Source organism: Solanum pennellii, chromosome 7 (genome assembly GCF_001406875.1).
Source record: "Solanum pennellii chromosome 7, SPENNV200".
NCBI classification, from domain to species: Eukaryota; Viridiplantae; Streptophyta; class Magnoliopsida; order Solanales; family Solanaceae; genus Solanum; species Solanum pennellii.
Window position 1 is genome coordinate 67,072,081 of NC_028643.1, and position 14,292 is coordinate 67,086,372.

Consider the following 14,292-nt stretch of genomic DNA (forward strand, 5'->3'; position numbering starts at 1 on the left):
TGGGATTTCATCCCAACCCTTTTGTTACGAAGAATCAGGCTTCCAAGACACCAGTTCTTTCAGGCAGGAGTGATAGGGGATTCTATACACTCCAACTGTCTTCTCTCTCTAAGTCTACTTTACCCTCGACTCTTTATTCTATCAAGGCATCTCCTGTTAGGTAGTGGAGCCTGATTAATTTTAGGTTTTCCTATTTATTCTCTATTTTAGGTTTTCCTATTTATTCTCTATTTTAGGCTTTCCTATTTATTCTCTATTTTAGGTTTTCCTATTTATTCTCTATTTTAGGCTTTCCTATTTATTCTCTATTTTAGGTTTTCCTATTTATTCTCTATTTTAGGCTTTCCTATTTATTCTCTATTTTAGGTTTTCCTATTTATTCTCTATTTTAGGCTTTCCTATTTATTCTCTATTTTAGGTTTTCCTATTTATTCTCTGTTTCCAAAAATACTCTGATTTATTAATATAAATATACCTCACCGCCGTGGAAGTTTACTCACGGGGTTTTACCACGAAAAATTGGGTTTTCTCTCTCTCTCTCTATATTTCTCATCTCTTTCTCTTGAAAGCTCTTGTGTTCTTCATTCATCTAGTGTGTGTGCGTGAATTCGATCCTAACAACTGGTATCAGAGCTAAGGAGATTCAACACGATCACTGAAGATGGATAGTTCAAAGCTTGGAATCGAGAAGTTTGATGGATCCGATTTCAGTTTCTGGAAGATGCAGATCGAAGATTATCTGTACCAGAAAGATCTTCACGAACCGTTGACCGGGGTGAAGCCGAAATCCATGACGGAGGAGAAGTGGAAACTCAAGGATCGCCAGGCTCTAGGGTTGATCCGGTTGACTTTGTCAAGAAACGTGGCGTTCAACATCGTGAAGGAGAAGACTACGTCCGGTCTGTTGAAGGCACTGTCAAACATGTATGAAAAACCATCGGCTATGAACAAGGTATATTTGATGCGTAGATTGTTCAATTTACAGATGTCTGAGAATGGATCCGTTTCTGATCATATAAACGAGTTCAATATGATTGTGAGTCAACTCAATTCTGTGGATATTAATTTCGAAGATGAAATTAAGGCGTTGATTTTGATGTCATCTCTGCCCGAGTCTTGGGATACTGTTGTTGCTGCGATTAGCAGTTCCCGTGGATCTGAGAAACTGAAGTTTGATGAAATCCGTGATGTTGTTCTTAGCGAAAGTATTCGCAAACGAGAAGTGGGAGATTCATCGGGCAGTGCTCTCAGCGTTGATCGAAGGGGGAGAAGTAAGACGAAAGGCCAAAATCAACATGGTCGATCAAAATCAAAGAATCGAGGAAAATCCCTGAACAGATCAAACGTGACTTGTTGGAACTGTGGAGAAAAAGGGCACTTTCGGACGAACTGTACAAAGCCAAAGAAGAAACAGAATCAGAAATTTGGAGATGACAATGATTCTGTAAATTCAGCAGAGGACATTGGGGATGCTCTAATCCTTAGTGTGAACAGCCCGGTTGAATCATGGATTTTGGATTCTGGTGCATCTTTCCATTCGTCTCCAAGCAAGGAGTTGTTCCAAAATTTCAAATCTGGAAATTTTGGAAAAGTATATCTTGCTGACAATAAAGCCTTAGAGATTGAAGGAAAGGGGGATGTTTGCATAAAGACCACCTCGGGAAACCAGTGGACATTGGAGGATGTCAGATATATTCCTGGGATCAAGAAAAATCTGATCTCTGTTGGTCAGTTGGATAGCACGGGATATGCAGCAGAGTTTGGGAAAGGTTCGTGGAAGATCGTGAAAGGTGCTATGGTAGTAGCTCGTGGCACCAAATCTGGAACCTTGTACACCACTGCAGGGTGTATAAACATGGCCGCTGTTGCTGAAGGTGCTTCCGGTTCATGTCTGTGGCATAACAGACTTGGACACATGAGTACTAAAGGAATGAAGATGCTGGTTGCAAAAGGAGCATTAGAGGGTCTGAAGTCTGTTGATATGGGTCTTTGCGAGAGCTGTGTTATGGGCAAACAGAAAAGAGTAAGCTTCACAAAGACTCCTAGAGAGCCAAAGAAAGTGCGGTTGGAAATGGTCCATACAGATGTTTGGGGACCATCTCCAGTATCATCACTTGGAGGATCCAGATTCTATGTTACCTTCATTGATGATTTCAGCAGGAAGGTATGGGTTTACTTCTTGAAGCATAAGTCAGATGTGTTTGCAACTTTCAAGAAGTGGAAAGCTGAAGTTGAGAATCAGACCGGTTTGAAAGTCAAATGCCTAAGGTCTGACAATGGAGGAGAGTATGACAAATCAGAGTTCAAGGCATTCTGTGCAGCTGAGGGAATCAGATTGATGAGAACAGTTCCTGGTAAGGCAAGGCAGAATGGAATTGCTGAGAGGATGAACAGAACATTGAATGAGCGTGCAAGGAGTATGAGGATACACTGTGGGCTGCCCAAAACACTTTGGGCGGATGCTGTGAGCACAGCTGCATACTTGATCAACAGGGGACCATCAGTTCCTTTAGGGTTCAAGATTCCAGAGGAGGTGTGGACAGGAAAAGAACTCAAGTACTCACACTTGAGGACTTTTGGTTGCACTGCTTATGTTCATGTTGATCCAGAAAAGAGAGACAAGCTTGATGCCAAGGCTGTGAAGTGTTACTTCATAGGCTATGGTTCTGATTTGTTTGGTTACAGGTTTTGGGATGACAAGAACAGAAAGATCCTGAGACATTGTGACGTGACATTTGATGAGTCTGTCCTGTACAAGGACAGAAAGCAGAAGGTTCTAGAGATTACAAAGCAAGTGGGAGTTGAGGTTGAGTTGGAGAAGAGTAACCCCAGAGATGTCGAAGCAGATACTCAACCAACTCCTACTGAAGAATCTGAAGTGGAGCAAGTTACACCTGAGCAGGTGTTAAGGAGATCATCCAGATCCATCAGGGCACCAGATAGGTATTCACCTTCATTACACTATCTATTGCTGACTGATGAGGGGGAACCAGAGTCTTTTGATGAGGCCCTACAGGTGGAGGATTCGATCAAGTGGGAGCAAGCCATGGATGATGAGATGAGGTCACTTGAGAAGAACGACACATGGGTGTTGACTGAGTTACCTGCAGGGAAGAGAGCTTTGCTGAACAAGTGGGTGTTCAGAATCAAGACTGAACCAGATGGCAAAAGAAGGTTCAAGGCTCGTTTAGTGGTTAAAGGATATTCACAAAGGAAAGGTATTGATTATGCTGAAATATTCTCTCCTGTTGTGAAGTTAACCTCTATTCGAATTCTGTTGAGTATTGTTGCATCGGAGAATTTGCATCTAGAGCAAATGGATGTAAAAACAGCGTTTTTACATGGAGATCTGGACAAAGAGATCTATATGCAGCAACCGGAAGGATTTGTGGTTCCAGGCAAGGAACACATGGTGTGCAAGCTCACCAGGAGCTTGTATGGACTAAAGCAAGCACCAAGGCAGTGGTACAAGAAGTTTGACTCCTTCATGACCAAGAGTGGATTCTGCAAAGCTGAAAAGGATCCTTGTTGTTACTTCTACAAATACACTGATTCATATGTCTTTCTACTCTTGTATGTGGATGATATGTTGATTGCAGGATCTAGTATGAGGGAGATTAACAATCTGAAGACAAGGTTGTCTACAGCGTTTGAGATGAAAGATTTGGGTCCAGCGAAACAGATTTTGGGGATGAAGATTTCTCGGGATAGATCTGCTGGCACTTTAAATCTATCTCAGGAGTTGTACATTGAGAAGGTGTTGAACAGATTCATGGTTAATGATGCTAAACCCAAGACTACTCCATTGGCAAATCAATTTAAATTGTCAAAGGAGCAGTCACCCAAGACTGCCGAGGAGTGTGATCACATGGCACTTGTTCCATATGCTTCAGCAGTTGGTAGTTTGATGTATGCTATGGTCTGCACTAGACCTGATATAGCACATGCAGTGGGAGTTGTTAGCAGGTACATGGAGAACCCTGGGAAAGAGCATTGGGAAGTTGTGAAGTGGCTTCTGAGATATCTGAGAGGTACATCCAGTACTTCACTTTGTTTTGGCAAAGGCAAGGTGACTCTACAGGGTTTTGTGGATGCTGATCTTGGTGGGGATGTTGACTCGAGCAAGAGTACATCCGGGTACATTTACACCATAGGTGGAACAGCAGTGAGTTGGATGTCCAGGCTTCAGAAGTGTGTTTCTCTTTCATCTACTGAAGCTGAGTATGTGGCAATAGCTGAAGCTGGGAAAGAGATGATATGGATGGCAGTTTATCTTGAGGAATTGGGCAAGAATCAGAGCGAGAAGATTCTTTACTCAGATAGCCAGAGTGCCATACAGTTGGTGAAAAATCCAGTCTATCATTCGAAGACAAAGCACATCCGAAGGCGATACCATTTCACTCGCAGGGCAGTGGAGGATGGTGATATGTGCTTGAAGAAGATAGAGGGTGCAAAGAACCCGGCAGACATGTTGACGAAATGTGTTGATGTTGGGAAACTGAGGTTATGTAAAACCTCGGTTGGTCTTCTGTAGTTGTTGATACAGATGTTGCGGTGCGGTAAAGATGTTGATGATGAAGAGATTTTTTTTGAGAATGTATTTTTTGGATGACTGAGTCAGTCTCCAAGTGGGAGAATTGTTAGGTAGTGGAGCCAGATTAATTTTAGGTTTTCCTATTTATTCTCTATTTTAGGTTTTCCTATTTATTCTCTATTTTAGGCTTTCCTCTTTTCTCTCTCTCTCTCTCTCAGGATTTCTCATCTCTTTCTCTTGAAAGTTCTTGTGTTCTTCATTCATCTAGTGTGTGTGCGTGAATTCGATCCTAACATCTCCATCTTGTTTTCATCTTCGTGTAGGACATCCTTATCAACGAATTATTCATCAAGTTATTAGGACACATAAATTGCCTTGTATTATTTCTAGTTTTCATTCTATTTGTAGTTTTTGTCAACTTGGAAAGTCACACGAATTGTCTTTACCTTTGAGCATTAATAAAAGTTCTTCTACATTACAATTATTATATGTCGATGTTTGGGGTCCGACACCTATTTTGTTATCTCAAAGACACAAATATTTTCTAGCTTTTGTTTACGATCAAAAAAGCTATTGTTGGAGGCTTCTTCTTTCTAAAAAATCTGATGTGTTTCCAACGTTTAAACACTTTCACACCCTTGTTGAAAGACAATTTAATACAAAAATTAAAGCAATCCTATCTGACTAGGGCGGGGAATTTCGATCCTTATCACCTTTTCTTGCTCAACTTGGCATAGTTCATTGAGTCTCATGCCCTCATACACACAAGCAACAAAGGCAAACTCGAAAGAAAGCATCGTCAAGTAGTTAAAATCGGCCTTAGCCTTCTTGCTCACAATTCGATTCCTTTTTCGCTTTTGGCACTACACACTTGAGTATGCTGTTCTTTTAATTAATCATCTTCCTTCCGTCACAACTCATGGTCTCTGTCCGTATGAACTAGTCCATCATTCCAAACCTGATTATTCTTTTCTTAAGGGCTTTGGTTGTCTATGTTTTCCTTACCTTCGACCATACAAAAAACACAAGTTTGATTTCCAAAGAAAACCTTGTGTATTTCTTGGCTATAGTCCATCTCACCTAGGGTATCATTTATTGGATTGGTCCACGGAACGTATTTATGTTGCTCGACATATTCACTTTGATGAACAAAACTTTCCATTCGACAAGCCATCTATCGTTGGCCCTGCACCAAATCATGCTCCATCTAACACACCTTGGGCTTCCCTTCCAATCTTCTTCTATCACATCTCTTTCTCTTTTTCTGTCTCATCCTACTCAATCACCTCCGCCGCCAGTAATATCCTACCATTAATTTAGAAGGCTCTTTGTCTAACTCTTTAAGTCCCGAACACACTACCAGTACACCTATCAAAGCTCCTTCTATGTCCTCTTTGGATGCTTCCACTCTACCATCAAATTCTCTCCAGGGTGATCCTAATATCTCTTCCCCTGTTTGCCTCCTAATGTCGATTCAAGTAGCTCCGACATGCTCCCAGAATCTTCCCCAGCTTTGCTGCCTCCGCAAACTCATACCAATAAACTCACAGCCCCTGCCCAACGCTCACATCATATGAATCTTAGTCATATTCTCAAGTCCGCAAATTTGGCCTCCACTTCAGGTCTATTACCCTCTTCCACATGTGAGCCATCATGTTCTACTGAAGCTTCCAAACATAAAAAGTGGTGGGCTGCTTTGGCATTTGAAATGGATGCATTACTACGGAACGACACATGGTGTTTGGTTCTGTATGATCCGTCAATGAAAATTCTTGGGTGCAAGTGGGTGTTTCGAGTAAAAAGAAATTCTTCTGGTGCGATAGAGCGCTACATGCCTCGCTTAGTTCCAAGGGATTTCACCAACTCGAAGGTCATGACTACTATGAAACATTCAGCCCTGTTGTTAAGTCGACCGGTGGCTATGCTATCTTCCTTGGTGCTACTCTCATATCTTAACTATTCAGGGGGTAATAGGACCTTAGAATAGTTAAGGTGTGTCTTTGAGATTTCGGTCATAGTCTAGAGGGCTATTTGTGCATTTTCCCGTATACAAAAATAAAGTTCATAAGTTAATAAAACTTTAACATGTAATTGACAATTTCACCGTAATAGTCCTATACTTTGGGCCTGTTTGGCCATATTTTCCCAAATAATATTTGGGGGAAAACTTGACAAATAGTGTTTATCCATACACTTTGTCATTATTTGACAAATATCCCAAATTTCCAAATACTAGTTTTTCTAGTATTTGAGCCAAATCTCATTATTTTGGATCTTTTAAAAATTGAAATTTTATCCAAACTTTTATCTTTTACAAAAACATCCTCTATAGTTGTTACTTACTTTGTATTACATAATTTTTTACGTTAATTCCAAAGTAGTGATGAAATATTCGGTGAATGTTAAATGATAATATGATTATTGATGAAAATGATGAACAATCGGCTCAAGATAACAAAGTCATGTGTTTTGTCTACTTCGCGATGTATGAAATGATGCTTGTTGCACTCACTCCAAATCATTACATTGCTCTAGTGTCATGGACACTATTTGTTATTGTTGTAACAAAGATCCAATTAACTTGTCTTACAAACTTATGGTTAGTTTTGATATTTTTAAACTTATGGGTATAAATCATATTTTTCTAAAAAAAATGAAATATATTTCCCAAATAGTATGGTCAAACACATGGTGAAATTTCACCCAAATAATATTTGCCAAGAATATTTTGAAATCTATGATCAAATGATAGTATGTTAGAATTGATAAAAGAAAGTTTGACAATTTCACCATAATAGTCTTATACTTTATATATGTTATAATTGATAAAAGAAAGTTCTATCAAATTTCAAAAAGTTTATGGATCATAGTGTACCAATACTTTTACTAGTAATACATAATTATAAACTATGCTCAATCAAAAAAGGATTACAATCATTCAAATTAGTGACTTTATCCTAAAACAAGAGACTAATTTGAATTTTTTTAAAAAAATAATTGAGAACACTGAACAATCAAAATATGTATACGTATATGCATCATCATCATGTGCTGTGCTGACAGAAACTGAACTTTCTTGAACTCAAATATTTTAAACTTACGCCATGGAAGTATTAAAAACAGAGCACTGGTTCACTGGTCTCGATATCTGTTCGCCGGCGCTAGCCGGACAAGCCATGAACCCCACCGGCACCGGTGGAACCATGCAATTGTACGATAAACACAATGCTACTGAATCCGGCATTGGTAATCCTTCTTTCACTGGAAACTCAGCAATGTAATTATGTTGCAAATACAGGGTTCTCGTGTTTCCACTGTAAACACTCTCCACGTAATCCTTCGGTACTGCTCCCGTGAATCGGTTGTTGTTAAGAAAGAGTGTTTCTACTCCGGCGAGAGTATTTGTGAGTTCGCCGGTGAGTGAGTTATGACTTAGATCGACGGTGGATCCAGGGCCGTATGCGGTGGCGGCAGGTGAGAATAGCGGTTGTTGTGGGACCCTTCCGGTTAAATTGTTCCGTTGGAGGTACATTGATGATAACGTGGATCGGAAGAGTGATGAAGGGATGGTCCCACTGAAACGGTTCATGCTTAAGTCGAGGTACACTAACTCTGAGAGTGATTCGAGGACGCTCAGTGGTCCCCACAACCGATTTCCTGATACTGACAGATAACGGAGCGTTAACGGCATTCTCTGCAACATTCCCGATAGCTCATTGTTACTCAAATCCAAGTGAAGTAATTCCATCGGTAGAATTGGGATCTCGCCGGAGATTTTGTTAGATCCCAGTACTACTACCTTCACCGAAGATAACTGGGAAATTGAACGAGGAATTGTTCCACTGAGTTGATTGTGACTCAAATCGAGAGTATGGAGATTCGGGAGTGTGAAAATAGAAGTAGGTATGGATCCAGTTAAGCGATTGTTGGTGAGCGAGATGACGCTGAGTTTTTTGAGTGTTCCGATTTGGTCAGGAATGGGACCTGTTACAATTCCGGTGAAAAGAAGAAGCTGAGTTAGCTCGGAGAGGTTAGAAATAGCTGGAGATAATATGCCGGCAAGGCCAGGTGAATCAGAGAGACCAGTTCCAAGTGTGAGTGTAGTAACGCGTTTAGGAATGAACATAGAGCAAGTAATTCCAGCAAATGACGAGCATGGGTCCGGAGCATTGAAGTCCCAGCTGGTGAAAAATGCATTTGGAGAAGATGAAGTGATGTCGGTGAGGCTGTTTTTGATTTCACGCAGAGCAGATAAATCAACAACACTGATACCTTCTGCACTCAAAAGAAGGACAAGAGGTAACAACAAAAGGAACACCCTCATTGCTCTACTTTCTATCTTGTTTTCTTCTTCCTTTTTTAGTGTGTTATCTGAAAAATGCAAAATGAGACAGAGGTCAAATAGAAAAGAAGTAAGAAATACAAAAAGCTCTGGGCTGTCAGATTCCTCTTTTTATTTGTGCTCATGTGCACGCTATGGAGATAATGAAAAAGAAATCTGAGGTCCCAGATTGAATAATCAAGTAGTTGTGACTTTTCTCCGGCAAAGAGGAGAGAGAAAGAAGGACTGAAAATTGTGGGGCACTAAATTTTAGAAAGAGAAAGATAAGAGGTATCAATATTACTTCTCAACGGTATAAATCCGTTAGTAAAATCAGCTAAAAGGTTAGTTGAGATTCTTTCAATTTTGCTCTAGTTTAGTCTAGCCCCTAGTAGACTTCAAATACTCAGTCCCTGGCAGAGAATTTTTGTTATAAAAATGAGCATACTACATAATAATTATATTCTCTAATTTTAGGTATGCATACCTAAACACTTAAAAAAAAGATGAATTCTACGTCTGATATCACGTGAGATTTATTATGTAAAAAGTTTGTGTTTACTTATTTAATTTTATAATCGTTAAGTATTTATATGTGTATAACCAAAATATCAGCTGAGTCTAAGTTAACAGACACGTGTATGCATTATGCATATAAAATGTACTTCATACGAATAAGTCAATTCTATCTATAACATCGTTTCTTTAAATTATTTTTCTTTTACTATTAATACCATTCTCTTCTACTTATCCCTTTTTCATAAATAGATTTTTTTTCATTTTTACTTGTCATTTTTAACATATAAAAAACGATTTATTTCGCCTTTTTTATCCTCTAACTTTAATACTTATTCTCTAAATTATTTCTCAAAACCTAAGAATATATACATCAATTAATATGAATATATGGTGAAATACAAGTAATATTAATCATTATTTCTTTAGAACATGCTAAGTCCAAAATGAATAAATAATTTTTATAAGCAAATTATAATAAAATATGATTATATATAAACAATATCTTTTACCTCACCAACATGGGTTGTCATGTATGGGTGACAATCCTTCACCCTTAAACGGAGGTCTCGGATTTGAGTTCTGAGTATAGAGAAAATCCTATTGGAAGCGCTATCCTCGAATGGATTCTGCAGTGCACGATTCTAATTTAGTCAGAGCTCCAATGTGAGCTTCTAACACCGAGTGGGGAAAAATATATATCTTTTACCTCTACCTCCTTGGACAAAGGTAATTCTTCCACCTCTAGATATGGAATGATGAGAGCAAGGAAAAGAAAAAGCTACTAGTAAAAATTAGTTACCACATATGACAGAGCTAAGAACATAATGTAGACAGTTGGAGCACTTGAATTGAATAGGGTCATGTCATGAAGATATGTTATTAAGATCCCAAACCCAACCAATTAGTATGTGAGTCAATTTCATGACTGCCAGTGGTTGGTCACTCATGTGGAGTGTTGGACCACTTATATATAAAAACTATAGTATAGTACCCCAATATCTAAGGCAAACACAGATTGTCCAATGAAGCCAAAAGTTAGCACACAACTCAGGAGAGTTACACTTCCATCCCACTCTGCTATATACAATATGTCCCTCAACCAATCGCAAGTACTCTGCTAGATAGATATAAGATATTTGAGTACGGCCTAGTGATCAATGAAGTAGTTGAGAATTCTGATATCTCAAATTCAAATCATATACTTGGTGATTATTTTCATCTGTTCTAGCTTTGGTGGACAAAAATTATCTGGTATCTGTTGCTGGTGTGAGGTTCAGGTGATAGGTATTTTGTGAAATTAATTGAGATACCACGATTATTAAAAAAAAATATACTTTTGATTGGATTCGCTCCTTCTCTCCATTATTAACCATGATAAATTTTTCATGTATTTGCTTTTAGATTTTTTTTTTGGGGGGCAAATATCGTAATTTAGTAAAATATATTTTTTATTAATAAGTACTTAAATACTTTTCTCTTTTTGCAATATATTTACGATCGACTCTTTTTTGGTATTTGAATAGAAAAAAAAACGCAGGAATGAGAAAATAAGAAATATCTAGCGTTTAGTGGAAGTAAATTCCCAAAAATCTAAGTTAATCAACGTGTGATATTTGTAAAAGAAATAATTATCTAATGTTAAAACTCTAGTGGTCACTGATATATTGAGAAATTGACTTGTCAATTGTTAAAAGACAAAAAGATAAAGAAGGGAAACCAACAAATAATCAAGTAAAGATTAACTTGAAATACAAAAACTAATAATTGGAAGTTCACAAACATAGAAACAGAAAAGAAGAAAGAAGTAATAGCTACTTCTTATACTAAACTTGATTTTTTTTTCAACTACTCCCAAAACTATCAATCGTCTCTAAATTTGCCTATTTGATAGTCTTTAGCATGCGTTTGGATATGCAATTTCATCATAAATTTGAAGTTTTATTTTAAATTTTACAAAAAAAGAAAAAACTCATGCTCGGTGTGTAAAGATTGTTTATACGCTGTAAAAGAATTGTATCAAAGAATAACTAGTTACTACTATTTCTTAACCACAAACATCTATTTATACAAAAGAATTGATAGATTTATCAATACGACACCTAAGGATATATTGATATCTTATTTATAAACTAGGTTTGTCCATTTGGTAAATTGTAAAATAATTGAAGAAAATTTGTAGTTTTCGACTAAAATAGCCGCATTTATATGCAATATACCGATATAAGATAAATAGTTATATTGTGTATATATAATATACAACTATGTATCAAAGATCTATATACATTCATATACACTGTTACTTAATATTTATACATTGGAATTTTTCATCTTCACAACGAGCTAAATTTATTTTTTAATTGCAACCAGCTCAAACGCCTCTATACAATTAAATTCTGAATTTTCAGATATGAGCTCCTTTCTTTGTTTCGATTCTTTTAATATATTATTTACTCTGAAAGATTCACATTTATGGCTGATCAAATTATTAAATTGAGTTTCAAAACTTTTCAATGGCACTAAATATTCAAGACTTTATTTATCAAGCAAATTATAGTATGTTGAAATTCTCACATTTATAGAAAAAGCAAATAACATTCACCTTCTTTGAATAAGAAAATTTGACTAAATAGACATTTTTGTATATTTCCCATCTTATTTTGTTGTGCTAAGTGTAGCAACGAGATAAGTTGTCTATATAATGTTAATTGATCTTTTAGAGGTTGTATTATTTAGGAATGTTTTTGTACTGCAAACAAATCCAATAGCAGATGTGGACAAGAACATTTGGCCCTTTGGGCTATTCAACAATCACTTTGGAGAATATAGTTATTGGGCCTAGACCAAGATTGGATTTTTGGGAGTACATGATTGCTTGTTGAGAGCCACTATAATTTTGATTGAGTTTTGTAAGGGCTCTTTAAGTAATTGTATAGACAAAAAGAAGTTTTTATTTATTTCGATTAAAATGACTATATATAATGTATTAATATTGTATAATCATATATAATAGATGTATATTTCATATAAACTATTTATACATTTTGTAGTAGTTCATCTTCTTGAGTTGATCTTTTACTAACTCAAATCTCCTCTAAACAATCCCACACTATAAATATGAGCTCCTCTCGATATCTCAAAATCTTTTGATATATTATTCAGTTGAAACGATTCATATATCTGACACCAAATATAAAATGGAGTAGAGTGGGCTTCCATTGTGTGCCATAGGCGGAAATTCTTCTTTTTATCTTATTCTTTGTTCAGATTGGTATCGAACAAACATTTCTTTTAAGCATGGTTCTTTTGCCATATTTAGTTGTGAGATGTTCATTTATCTCTTAATTTTGCTATGAAATCTATCATATATCTCAACATGTATTTAAATTGTATCTGTGATGTATCTATCATGTACTAATATGAAAGGGCCCGTTAACGGGCCGAATATTTCAATCTTAAAATTATTATTTTGTAATTAAATATAATTAAAATGCATATATGTGTCACGGACTTACTCCCATACATTGTTTTCTTGACCGTTCATCATGATTAACTATCTAAAACTCATTTAATTTCTAATAACTTGTTTCAAGACTCGAGTAAGTGAGTATGAGAATGATGAAAATGTATTTATGAGTCTACATTATCATCGAGATCCTTCATATCATGAATCATAACTCTTTAATTCATAATTCAAATTTAAGAAAGAGCTAAGAGTAGAGTTCAAGGAAGTCTTTGAGTTCAATTGTGAATCCTTTGAGATCAACTATTGATTTAGGCTAAGTTTTGATGAAGTAAGTAGAAAAATGAGAAAAAATCATATACATGAATTTCATATTGTTATTTAGACCCTTAAGTTGAGTCGTTCATGCCCATAAATTTGGCATGAACTTCATAAGTTGAGTATCTTTGAGAGTAGTAGTATCTTCAAGGTCTAAGTCTTGAGTATTGAGTTCCTAATGATCATTTAGGGATTATATTCCTAATCATGGGGCTACTACATATTACCCATGAAGGTCCTTAAGTTGAGAAATTCATGTCTATACACTACAATAAATTCGATTATCAGGAACACATAATTTCGTCATTTATAAACCATATTTCGTCACTAAAAATCTTGTGAAATGAAAAATAATTCGTCACTAAGAGTATACAAAGACGATTTAGTGCTTCGTCGCTGAAAATATTATATTAACTACAAAAAAAAAAATCGTCCCCAAATCCTTAAACAGTTGTGACAAATTTATTTGTCGTAAGAAGTACGTATATTTTTTGTAGTTAATAGTATATTTTTTCACTAAAAAGGTTATTACTATCGACAAAATTATATTGTCGCTAGTTATTTTACTTTAACCAGTGACAAAATCAATTGTCTCTATAGTTAAATGTATTTCGTAGTTGAAGAAAATCTAATTTCGCCACTAATGACTATATTTTATATACAAAAAATTATTTTGTTCTTTAATGTATTAGGGATAAATTTATCATTATAAAAAAAGTTATATATATATATATATATATATATATATATATACATATATAAACTTTTGGAATTGAGACGTGACAGGCTTATCTATTAAGTAAATAGGATTAACACACTAAACCAAACATTTTATCCGTAATATATGATTAAGGGGCTTTATTTAGTTCTTGTTCCGGCGGCGGATATTTAGTCAAGTGCGGTTACGCGTACACCAAGAACTCCTATTCTATTGCATCAAGAGCTGATTCAATTGCAGCACTTACTGTAACAAGAAGAGCGTGAACTCATTCTCAAGCACTTGCAGCAATGGCATATATTACGGATAAAATGTTTGGTTTAGTGTGTTAATCCTATTTACTTAATAGTTAAGCCTGTCACGTCTCAATTCCAAAAGTTTATATATGTATATATATATATATATATATATATATATATATA

At 36.2% G+C, this 14,292-nt stretch overlaps 1 protein-coding gene across 1 annotated transcript; it reads right to left on the reverse strand.

The window, feature by feature from the left end:
- Positions 1–7,380: 7,380 nt before the first annotated feature.
- Positions 7,381–9,117, reverse strand: LOC107024176 (receptor protein-tyrosine kinase CEPR1). Its single transcript, XM_015225089.2, has one exon. The coding sequence runs from the start codon at positions 8,856–8,858 to the stop codon at positions 7,632–7,634; it is 1,227 nt and encodes a 408-aa protein (XP_015080575.1). The 5' UTR covers positions 8,859–9,117; the 3' UTR covers positions 7,381–7,631.
- Positions 9,118–14,292: the final 5,175 nt, after the last annotated feature.

What these genes read in the sequence shown, in the direction of transcription:
- LOC107024176 (XM_015225089.2), bottom strand. Translation starts at nt 8,858, where the DNA reads ATGAGGGTGTTCCTTTTGTTGTTACCTCTTGTCCTTCTTTTGAGTGCA.